Source organism: Spermophilus citellus (assembly GCF_964194105.1).
Source record: "Spermophilus citellus genome assembly, chromosome: 6".
Taxonomy (NCBI): Eukaryota; Metazoa; Chordata; class Mammalia; order Rodentia; family Sciuridae; genus Spermophilus; species Spermophilus citellus.
In genome coordinates, this window is record NC_138187.1 from 130,809,102 (window position 1) to 130,821,460 (window position 12,359).

At 37.6% G+C, this 12,359-nt stretch overlaps 1 protein-coding gene across 3 annotated transcripts in view; it reads left to right on the forward strand.

Moving 5' to 3' along the window:
* Positions 1-12,359, forward strand: part of RBBP5 (RB binding protein 5, histone lysine methyltransferase complex subunit) — a 34,795-nt gene that overhangs the window by 19,015 nt on the left and 3,421 nt on the right. The window contains exons 10-13 of one of the 3 annotated variants that reach the window (XM_081299426.1): positions 580-697; positions 2,642-2,711; positions 3,132-3,361; positions 4,706-4,783. In XM_081299426.1, coding sequence (XP_081155552.1) covers positions 580-697; positions 2,642-2,711; positions 3,132-3,361; positions 4,706-4,783 — 496 coding nt within the window. Of the gene's footprint in view, positions 1-579; positions 698-2,641; positions 2,712-3,131; positions 3,362-4,705; positions 5,068-12,359 lie in introns of those variants that run through there. The other 2 variants (XM_081299425.1, XM_081299424.1) reach the window with 2 other exon arrangements.

Here is a 12,359-nt window from a genome sequence, read left to right on the forward strand (position 1 = left end):
TATTTTTCTGGTTGACTTGCTTTGAAACTAGATACTCTCACACATAGTAAGGTAGTTCTTACATATAAGAGCCTTACACTATAAAAGGCTAGGAACTTACCTTATTTTGTTTTCTTAATCTGGTATATGATTTCTATCACCCAGTTATGTTCAGTGTGTCTCATTTCACTCTATTTTGATTGGAAGGTCTTGGTCCCAAGCTAGATTACTAGCTCTGTTTTCATGGAGAAAATCTAGTGTACTTTCTGTTATATTTTTCTATTTCTTGAGCTATGTTTTTCTTTTTCTTATTTTCACATCCTGGTTTTGCTTTAAACACTTTTATACTGTATTTGTGAAAATTTAACAATTCACCTCAAAATTACATCTTAAAATATTAAAGAAGGCAATTTTTGTGAAAGAGCCACCATTTAAAACTTGGAATGTTTAAATAGGAAATACCATAAGATAGGAAAACCTCCCACATTTAATCTCAGACTTCTGAGTCTCTTTCATGCTTAACTCTTTCATTTTTATCATTAATATCTAGATTACAGATTATTGCTTTCTTGTGTGGTTTTTATTTTGTTTGTGGTGTAGGAAAATTGGAGTGCATTCGCACCAGATTTCAAAGAGTTGGATGAAAATGTAGAATATGAGGAAAGGGAATCAGAATTTGATATTGAAGATGAAGATAAGAGTGAGCCTGAGCAGACAGGTAATATTTCCAAAAGGAAAAAAACGATTGCTTTACTTAATACTCTTGTATAAATTTATTTTAGCACCTAATCTTTCACCTTTTTTCTTTAAGAGTACAGTTTTCACAATGTCTGGGGAGTCTTAATATATAAGACATTAATTAAGGGTTTACTAAGGCATTACTAGGGCTCAAGCAGCCCTCTTGATATCTCACTTGTATTTTCTGATTAAGTGCAGATGATTGTTAGGATTTACTTGCTACACATAGCAGAGCACCTAGATGTGCTGAGTGTTCAGCTTATATGGTGTTCTGTCACTTGTTTGCAAGGTCAAGGACATGGACTCTAGAGTCTGACAGCTTTGAACAAAAAATTTAATTTTAATAGTTTAACTTGAATTTCCTCAAATGTAAGATAGGGGTTATAAGTTGGGTGCAGTAGCACATGCCTGTAATCCCAGTGGTTCAGGAGGCTGAGGCAGGAGGATCATGAGTTCAAAGCGAGCCTCAACAATTTAGTGATACCCTCAGTGAGACTCTGTCTGTAAATAATATACAAAAATGGCTGGGGATGGAGCTCAGTGGTTAAGCGCCACTGGGTTCAATCCCTGTTACAAAAAAAGCAGGGGAGGGTGGAGCGTGTAATAATAGTACCTGTCTCTTAGGATTATAGGAATAAATGAAATAATTCATGTAAAGCACCTAGTATCTGACTAGGCTGTAATAAGCACCCAATTCTTTTTTTTTTTTTTTTTTTTGGTGGGGTGGTACTAGGGATTGAACTGAGAGGGGCTTCACCACTGAGCTATATCCCCAACCCTTTTCACTTTTTTAAATTTTGAAACAGGGTCTCACTAGGTGGCTGAGGCTGTCCTCAAATTGCAGTCCTCCTCCCTTAGCCTCCCAAGTAGCTGGGATTACAGGTATGCATCATTTGTGCCCTGTTCTTTCTTTTTTTATGGTGCTGGGAACCAGACCCTTGAGCATGCTAGGTGAACACTGACTACTGAGCCTTAGTCCCTAATTTATTTTTTTTATTTTGGAGAGGGGTGTCTTTTTTTTTTGAGATAGGGTCTTCTCATGCTTGTCTTTTTTTTCTTTTTTCTACATACTGGTCTTGAACTTGGAGGCTCAAGTTATCCTTTCACCTCCATTCCAGAGTAGCTGGCACTATAAGCATGAACCACTGTGCCCAGCTTAAATGTCATTTTTTATTATGATTATGACTGTAATCTTACTTTGCAAGATGGGGGATCAAACCCAAGACCAGACACATGCTAGGCAATTGATCTCCTATTGATCTGTATCCCCAGCCTAATCATTGTTATTTTTGTCTTCTGAATCTCTAGATAGGACCTCCTTAAAGATAAAAATAAAAGATTTCACTTTTTATCCTAATGATCTTTAAACAGGTTTTTACATGTAGTAGGGATTTGTGTATGTGATTACAATTAGCAATCATTGACTCCACTGCATGGTGCCAGGAACCAAGGAATCAGGAAAATTTTAGTTCTCTACCACTCACGTTAGGTGTTAGATAACTTGTGTGCCTCCTGTCAAATAGAACCCCTCCAGGGTTGCAGAATGTTCTGGATTATTTTGGCATTCCTGGATAATTTCCTGTGACGTTCTAAGATCTACATAAATTACTCCTTCCTTCTTGTAAGCACATTGCAAATACTTTTGTGTTAGTGTTTACTATATTAAATGGAAGTGATCTGTTTGTGTCTGTTTTCTTAGATTATGAAGGTTTTACTGAAGAACTTTTCACACCTTTCTTGGTCATCATACTCTTCCTAGTGCCTAGCATATGGTGGAAGTTCAGCACCTGTTTGTTAAATGATTAAGTGTACTTGGTTTTCTTCCTTTGTTTCTCCTGAATTTCAGTTTATGAAATCATTAAGCTGCAAATAAAAAGTCGTTTTCTACTTCTCCTCAAACCTCTCCTGTGTTTCTGTCGTGCAGGAGCTGATGCTGCAGAAGATGAGGAGGTGGATGTCACCAGTGTGGACCCCATTGCTGCCTTCTGTAGCAGGTGAGCTGGCATGGAATGCTGGGCATCTGGGATGCTCCTCTTTAGTCTTTGATGGAGTATGTAACTCTGCTCCCTTGACTGCCCTCTCAGTCCCATCTGCATATTAATTGAAAGAGAGAACTCTTTTGGTACAGGAAAAACAATTCAGTCTTTATTCTCTAGTCCTACTTTCTCTTCCCTATCTTCCTGATACAGAATTTAAAGAAACTGAAGTAATACATGTAATCTGTTTATGATTATTGAATTTTGATTTCCTGTGATTCGTGTTGTCTGATTTCCTCTGATTCCTCCTGGCTTTCCTAAAGTTCTAAATCTATACCTGTTGTGTATGCTAATATGGGCGCCAGAGGAAGAGGGCTTATGGTTTAAGCAACTCTCTCCTCTTTTTTCCAATCCCTTGTCTGATCCTTTTCCAAATAGTGATGAAGAACTGGAAGATTCAAAGGCTCTGTTGTATTTACCCATTGCCCCTGAGGTAGAAGACCCAGAAGAAAATCCTTATGGCCCTCCACCGGATGCTGTCCAAACTTCCTTGATGGATGAAGGGGCTGGTTCAGAGAAGAAGAGGCAATCTTCAACAGATGGGTCCCAGCCACCTAAGAAGAAACCCAAAACAACCAATATTGAACTTCAAGGAGTACCAAATGACGGTAAGAGCTGCATCTCCCTGCTGCCCAACAGGCACCACTTTTAATTTTTAAAACTGATCATTTCCTATTTGAGCAATTTTTGCCTTACGGAAATTTTCCCATGAGTCTTTATTGTGCTTTACAGCTTTTTAATGACTACATCTGTGTTCACATCTCTTTTAAAATGGAAATTCTGCCCTTTGGTACCTCACCTAAGATGACATGCTTTAAGTCTTCTGACTCGTGGCTCAAAATTTGTTTCCTTGTTATATTCATCTTCTTTTTTAATCTTTTCCCATAGAGTGGTCTGATTAGGTGGTAAAGTACTAGTCAGACCCTGACAGTCATTTTATTCTGCCTGCCTGCGTTTATAAGCTGAGTTTGCAAGCCTTTATTATCCTGTGTTGGGATGGTTAGGGGAATGGATGGAAGTGGGTGTGTGTGTGTGTTACTATTGGGCGTCCTCCTTTCTTTAGCTACAAATCAATTAAATATGCAACTGCATTTTTCCCCGATGCTCTAGATTGTGTGTGTCTGCCCTGTTCCAGGCACTGTCGTGTAGTTTATATGCTCCTGCTGACTTTTACATCGGCTCTGCAAGTTCTTTTACTCTCCCTACTTTAGAAAGGAGAAAATTTGAGCTGATATTATGTAACTTGGTCAAGATCTTAGGGAAAGTGGTGGAGCCAGGATTCTTGCCCTGATCTTTCTAAATCCAAAGCTCTTCTTTTTTTTTTTTTTTTTTTTTGGTGCTGGGGATTGAATCCTGGGCCTTGTGCATGCAAAGCAAGCACTTTACCAACTGAGCTATATCCCCAGCCCCAAAGCCTATTCCCTTTCTGCTCCCTCATACCAGAGCTTGATTTAATATACTATCAGTGTATCTTTCAGTTACGTTTTCAGTTTAGAGTTGCTATGGCTTGGTGTGAACCATATATAGGCTGTGTGTTCCTTTGGGTCAAGCAACTATTTGTCATATAATATATAGTCTTATAGTTTTTTTGTTTTGTTTCCTCCCCCCCCCCTTGGTACTATAGATTGAAACTAAGGGCCTTCTCTGACTAAGTAACATTACTAGTCCTTTTAAAATTAAAAAAAAAAAAAATTTAAGACAGGGTTTTGCAAAGTTGCTGAGACTAGCCTCAAACTTGCCATCCTCCTGCTTCAGCCTCCTGAAGCTGGGATTACATGCGTGTACCACCACAATTAGTGTAGTTTTTTAAACAATTAATAAGGCAGACTTTTCTGTTTATGATATTAGAACTGGGACACAAAAGCACTGTTTTTGCTCACAGAGGTCTGGTGGGGTGCTGAGACTGTTATTGTGTGGATTCCTTTCCATCCCTATCTATCCTTGTTCTACAGAAGTCCATCCACTACTGGGTGTGAAGGGGGATGGCAAATCCAAGAAGAAGCAAGCAGGCCGGCCTAAAGGATCAAAAGGTAAAGAGAAAGATTCTCCATTTAAACCGAAACTCTACAAAGGGGACAGAGGTTTACCTCTGGAAGGATCAACGAAGGGTAAAGTGCAGGCGGAACTCAGCCAGCCCTTGACAGGTAAGGACACATTGGGAGCACTGTCTGGCTTGCTTTGTGGCCTTGCTTTGTACAATCCCTGACTTCCTATAACTGCAGCATTCCCCTCCCCCCTTTCTTCCTTTTTTCCAGCAGCAGATAATGCCTGAATTTTAAGCTGCTAAGGGTAGGCTAAACCTCAATTGGCTTAATTCAGTGGCTCTTTTTTTTTTTTATTATTTTTTTTTTTTTTTATTTTTTTTTAGTTCTCGGTGGACACAACATCTTTGTTGGTATGTGGTGCTGAGGATCGAACCCGGGCCGCACGCATCCCAGGCGAGCGCGCTACCGCTTGAGCCACATCCCCAGCCCAATTCAGTGGCTCTTAACCTTGGATCCATAAGTAGGTTTCAGAGGGCCTTCATTCCCCTAGTAGTATATGCAAAATATTAGGGAGATATTTTTCTGGGGAAGATACTCATAGGTTTTATCAGATTCTTATAGAAGAAACTCTGACCCCAAAAGGTCAGAACACTGGCTTAATTCATTTCCTCATAAATAGCCAGAATATAAGCTTTTAAAATATAACCCCTGTCTGTAGCATCTTTTCTTTACATATATTATTCAAATTGCACAAATAGCACCATCATGTAAAGAAGAAAATGAGGTTTTTACATAAAACCCCATATCTGAGAACAGGAGGAAATTACCCAAAAGACAGAAACTGTGCTCTTTGTAGCTTCTTAAGCCTAAGCCTTTTGATATATAACATTTGGTTTTCTCATTTGTATATGATTGAGAGATTTTTATTGGAGGATAGAGAGCCATTTTAATTTCCTATCAAATATTTGTTAACCTAGACTATTTGTTGGAAAAATATTAACCAGATTGGAATTCATTTCTATTAGATGTTGAATTTTGGAGTGTAGTGTTTTATATATAAACACTACTTGAGTTAATATAATGCTTTCAATTTTTTTTTTAAAGAGATAGTGAGAGAGAGAATTTTTTAATATTTATTTTTTAGTTATTGGCGGACACAACATCTTTGTTTGTATGTAGTGCTGAGGATCGAACCCGGGCCGCACACATGCTAGGCGAGCATGCTACCACTTGAGCCACATCCCCAGCCCATGCTTTCAATTTTTTAGGCTAACTGAGTAGTCTCAAAGCAGGATTAATAAAATATTAGTGTTGTATTCAGGTTTTTTCCCTCCTGCTTTTAAATTTTTTTTTTTAAAAAATTTTTTTTTTTTTTTTTTTTTTTTTTTTTTTTTTTTTTAGAGTGAGAGAGGAGAGAGAGAGAGAGAGAATTTTTAATATTTTATTTTTTAGTTCTCGGCGGACACAACATCTTTGTTGGTATGTGGTGCTGAGGATCGAACCCGGGCCGCACGCATGCCAGGCGAGCGCGCTACCGCTTGAGCCACATCCCCAGCCCAAAAATTTTAACCCATATACAATGAAGCACTAGAATGCTAACAGAATTCCTTAATTATACCTTGTCAGTTAATCATTGTATATGAATATGACTTTTCTTCTACAGAGAAGCAGAAAACAGAAAACAAATTGAATTAGTCATTATTTGTAATATTCCACCTCAAGTTTGCTAGATTTAGACTTTAGTTTTTCATAACCTGATATCATACCACTCTGTGCTAGTATTTTTTCCTTCATCAACAGTATGCTTCACTGTTATTCAGTTACCACCATCACATTCAATCCTCTTAATACTCTGTCTATATTGGAAAATATACCCAGCAAAACTAAGCTTCAGAATTGATGGTGAAACCGTGATGAATAAAAGTTAAAAGAACTCACAGTTCAAAGCCTGCACTGTAACACATACTCAATAAAATATTTCATGAAGAAGAAATGAAAAATAAAATTGAAAACCAGCAAAGGGAGGAATACACTAGAAGAATAGTCAGATAAAGGAGAAATTAATTCAAGTTTAAAACAAGAGATAAATCAAGCAGGCCGGGCTATGATAGGGGATAAAAAATATGATTTATCGATAATAACATTGAATATAAATGGCCTACACTCATCAATCAAAAGACATAAACTGGCAGATTGGATTAAAAAACAAGACCCAACAATGTGCTGTCTCTAAGAGACTCACCTCCTAGGCAAAAGACATCCACAGACAGAAGGTGAAAGGATGGGGAAAAAAACATATCATTCTCATGGATCTCCTAAACAAGCAGGGGTTTCTGTCTTCATGCCAAAGTTAATCAGAAGGAACAAACAAGGTCATTTCATACTATTTAATTATACCTCAGCAAGATATAATAATCATAAATATTTATGCCCCAAACAATGGAGCATCTACGTACATCAAACAAACCCTCTCAATTTCAAGAATCAAATAGACCACAACATAATAATACTGGGATATTTTAACATGCCTCTCTCATCACTGGATAGACCCTCCAAACAAAAACTAAATAAAGAAGCTATAGAACTAAAAAATACAATTAATAATTTAGACTCTACAGACATATATAGAATGTTTCATCCATCAGTGGCTGAATATATATATATTTTTAATATACTTTCTTCACAGCAGTACACAAATCCTTCTATAAAATAGACCATATCTTAGGCCACAAAGCAATTCTTGGCAAAAAAAAAAAAAAAAAAAAAAAATGTTACATTCTATCAGATCATAATGAATAAAATTAGAAGTCAATGCTAAAATAAAAATAGTAGCTACACCTGGAGACTAAATAATATGCTATTGAATGACCAATGGATAACAGAAGAAATCAGAGATGGAATTAAAAAAATACTTTGAGGTAAATGAGAATAATGACACAACACATCAAAATCTCTGGGACACTATGAAGGCGGTTCTTAGAGGAAGGTTTATTGCAATGGGCTCATTCATTAAGAGTAGAAAGTTACCAAATAAATAACCTAACATTACAGCTCAAAGCCCTAGACAAAGAACAACAAATCAACACCAAAAGCAGTAGAAGACAGGAAATCAGAGCTGAAATCAATGAAATTAAAACAAAAACAGTTCAAAAAGTCAACAAAACAAAAAGTTGGTTCTTTGAAAAAATAAATTGATAAATCCTTAGCCAAGCTAACCAAGAGAAAGAGGGGAAAAACTCAAATCACTAAAATTTATGATGAAAAAGGAAATATTGCCATGGACACTACTGAAAATATAGATGATAATCAGAATCTATTTTGAAAATTTATACTCCCCTAAATATAGAATTTTTTTTTTTTTTTTTTTTTTTTGTGGTGCTGGGGATTGAACCCAGGGTCTTATGCATGCTAGGCAAGCACTCTACCAACTGAGCTATATCCCCAGCCCAAAATAGAAAATCTTGAAGACATTGACCAGTTTCTAGAGACATATGACCTACTCAGATTGAATCAGGAGAATGTAGAAAATTTAAACAGGTCAATTTTAAGCAATGAAATTGAAGACATCATCAAAAGCCTGCCAACAAGGAAAAACCCAGAATCAGACAAATTCTTAGTCAAGTTCTACCAGACCTTCAAAGAAGAACTAATACCAATCCTTCTCAATTTATTCCATGAAATAGAAAAGGAGGGAACTTTTCCAGACTCATTCTATGAAGCTAGTAACACCCAGATACCAAAACCAGTAAAGATACATCAAGCAAAGAAAACTTCAGAACAAAATCCCTGATGAACATAGATGCAAAAATTCTTAATGAAATACTGGCAATTTGCATACAAAAACATATTAAGAAGATAGTGCACCACGATCAAGTGAGTTTCATCCCAGGGATGCAAGGTTGGTTCAATGTATGGAAATCAATAAATGTAATTCACCACAGCAGTAGACTTAAAGATGAGAATCACATGATTATCTCAATAGATGCAGAAAAAGCAGTTGACAGAATTCAGCATTCATTCATGTTCAGAACACTAGAAAAAGTAGGGATAATAGGGACATACCTCAACATTGTAAAAGCTGTAAATATTAAACCCAAGGCCATCATCATTCTAAATGGAAAAAAAAAATGGAAAGCATTCTCTAAAAACAGTAACAAGACAAGGATGTCCTCTTTTACTATTTCTATTCAACATTGTCCTTGAAACCCTAGACAGAGCAATTAGGCAAAAGAAAGAAATTAAAGAGCTATGAATAGGAAAAAAAGCACTCAAACTATCTCTATTTGCCAATAGCATGATTCTATATATTTTTTTTAATTTTTTTATTGGTTGTTCACAACATTACAAAGCTCTTGACATATCATATTTCATACATTAGATTGAAGTGGGTTATGAACCCCCAATTTTACCCCAAATGCAGATTGCAGAATCACGTCGGTTACACATCCACATTTTTACATAATGCGCTATTAGTAATTGTTCTATTCTGCTACCTTTCCTAACCCCTACTATCCCCCCTCCCCTCCATGATTCTATATTTAGAAGACCCAAAAAAACTCTACCAGAAAACTCCATAAACAAATTCAGCAAAGTAGCAGGATATAAAATTAACACCCCAAATCAGTTGTGTTCCTAAACACCAATGAAGAATCAGCTGACAAAGAAATTTAGAAAACTGTCCCATTCACAATAACCTCCCCCCCCAATTAAAAAAAAAATAGCCTGTAACAGACGGTCATTGTCAACAAAAAATGCACATCAGTAATTGACTAGACATAAATAAAGATGATCTTTCATAGCCCACTTCTTGGACAAACTGATGCTATACAGAAGGAGCAATTTAAAGTTTAAATAGATTTCCCTGACCCAAAGAAATGCTTAGGGTGATTTAAAATGTGGCCAAACTGGGTTGGGGTTGTGGCTCAGTGGTAGAGCACCTGTGTAGAACAAGTGAGGCAGTGGGTTTGATCCTCAGCACCACATAAAAATATTAAAGTACTATGTGCATCTATAACTAAAAATAAAAATTAGAAATCTGACCAAAAGGAATTTAATTCATTTAAACTCTTTAGGACATAGTCTCCCACCTTCTTTAAACTTTTCTGTAATTAATCTTGTGTTTTCTGTAGGAAGTGGTCGTAAATAAACCATTTTAAGTTTGTTTTTGTTTTTATTTTAAACTCACATTTTCTTCAGTAATACAGTGTTGTCACTGGACAGCAACTGTCTAAATGAGAATTAAAGTAAACCATGTTGAAAAGTTTACTCAGCCCTGAAGGAATAAGTCTTTTTAATTCCCTAAAATTCTCAAATGCATTAGTATTATTATCTTAGTGACAGAAGAAAGTTTGTAGTAAAAATTTGAACTAAATGTGGGATATACGTATTATAGTATTTATACAAGTTAGCATTTTAAAGCCCCTTCTAGGAAGAGTAGATACTGCTATTGGGGGGGAGGGGTGGCTATTACAAGATTTTTCACACTGACTTTGTTGATAAGGTTAGGAGGTACTGATCTCGCTTGTATTGTATTATAATAGCAGGGTGCTTCATTCTGGACTATTATTTTCTACTTATTTTTGTTAGACACCAAAGTGGATCAACCTTAAGCAGAGGGGCAGCTCCTTTAACAAGTTTACCCCTTACAAGGGCTAGAGGAGGCTTTCCTTTGAAGGGCCAGAGTGATGATACATTTTGTGATAGAGACAAAGCAATGCATAGATGACTGCAAGCATTTCCCCAGTTCCTCATGGTTGCATGCATTGCATACTTACCCATCTGATTTATCTGTCCCTCCCATTTTCTCCTTCCTTTTTTTGGCCTTGGTTCCTCAACCTTATCCTAATGGAAATCTCCAGAACAGATATGGCCAGTTTAAACTTCAGAGTGGACAGGTGTTGCTTCTGGGGGCCAACAGACAGAGTAGGATCATTTAAAAAAAACAAACCAAAACAAAAAACCCCCAGCAGGGTCTTGCAGCTTTCGAGGTTCTGGACCCTCAGGAGGGCTGCAGTAGCTTTTGTGGCTAGCTGCAGTGTAGTTTCCATCATTATGAAGGCTGCATATTTGGGACAGTGGTGGGGCTAGATAACCTGTGGGAAGTCTCCATTTTAGGACACTTATCAGATCTTGGGTGTGGGATTCTTTGATTGAGGGTTGGGGTTCATCCATTGGCATGGTCATCTTGAGGACCCTGAGCAGACAAAGCTGATTAGCACACAGCCCTTCAAGGCCCCTGAGGGAAGCTGGCATCTGGATCTCATTCTTCCACAGAAGATTTTTCAATAAAAGATTACCTTCAAGCTTTTCCATAAAAGTCCGTATGTAGTCATTGCTTTCGCAACAGGTACTAAGAAGTGAAACCTAATTCAGAATGCCAGAGGCCGAACTATCTTTAGAAATCCATCTAGTCTGAGAGTTTTCATGTTTTGTAAACCCCCTTTATTTAATGGAACAGCTTTTGTTTTAAAACCAGATTGTTTAAAGGCAGGGTCTTAGGTGTAGGTTGTGATGCTACCCAGGCTAGATGGGTGGCAACTGTTTGCTCATATCTGCAATTAGCCAGTTGCTATAGAACCTGTTCCACAAAACCTTGTGTGTGTTGAGATACGGTGCATTTCAAGGGAAAATTGGAAGACAAATGAATCACCGTAGAATTCACCTGGAATCTAGAGCTACAGAACATTCTTTCCTATCAAACAGCTCATTAGTATTGGATTAGCAACTGAGTGCCTACATTCATGAAGATATAGTTTCTGTATTGAGTGAGGACCCATCAGTGAAGCATGGCAGGAGTAACCCTGGAACTCGGGACTTCCCAGGGAAAGGCCACGCTGGCGGATCAGTGCCATCTATCAAATGTCTGTTCTTCAGTACATTGGCTACTCTCCAGAGGAGAGTCCTAGAAAGAAACAAGATGTGAGCAGACTCGCGTTTCCATGTAGCCTAAGAAATAGGGCACGTAGGGTGGTGAATTTGGCTTATCAGGAGCAAAGTAACACAAAGTTTTGGTCTATCACATACGTGGCCTAAAGGCCTCATGGGACGGTGAGCATGAGGGATTGGTGTACACCTGGGTCTGTTCTGGGTAGCAAAGGCCAAAGTGAGCAGAGGTGTTGTTTCTGGGGGCCGACAGACACCATTGCAGGTTTTCCTGCCTTGGGCCATTCTGCACCACTGCTCCCTGATGCTGTCCCATCACCTACAAGTCACAGAACCCAGTTGTTTTAATCACTTGTTAATGAGTAAGGTGTGTGTTTTGTTTTCTTTTTTAAGAACAGTCTCAAAGACTAATTTTATGAAATCTTGCTAAACTCAGCGAGTTGGATATTCTTTCTCATGTGATTAGCTGAATAAGGTAGAATTTGAAAATCATGACCCTGCATTCTCTTAAGCTACCCTGGATGAGGCTGCTATTAGGAGGTACCAAAAATGGCTATTCATCTTAAACTGAACTCCTTAATATTATATTACTGGAGATTTCCTTTATGTTGTAGCTAAACAGTGTGTTCCCTTCAGGCAACTGCTGCGGGTCTTCTGTGTTGCTATTTCTGTGTATATTACCTTGCTTGGTATCGTATGCTCTGGTTTTGTTCTGTGCCTAATGCCTCAACAAGCCTAT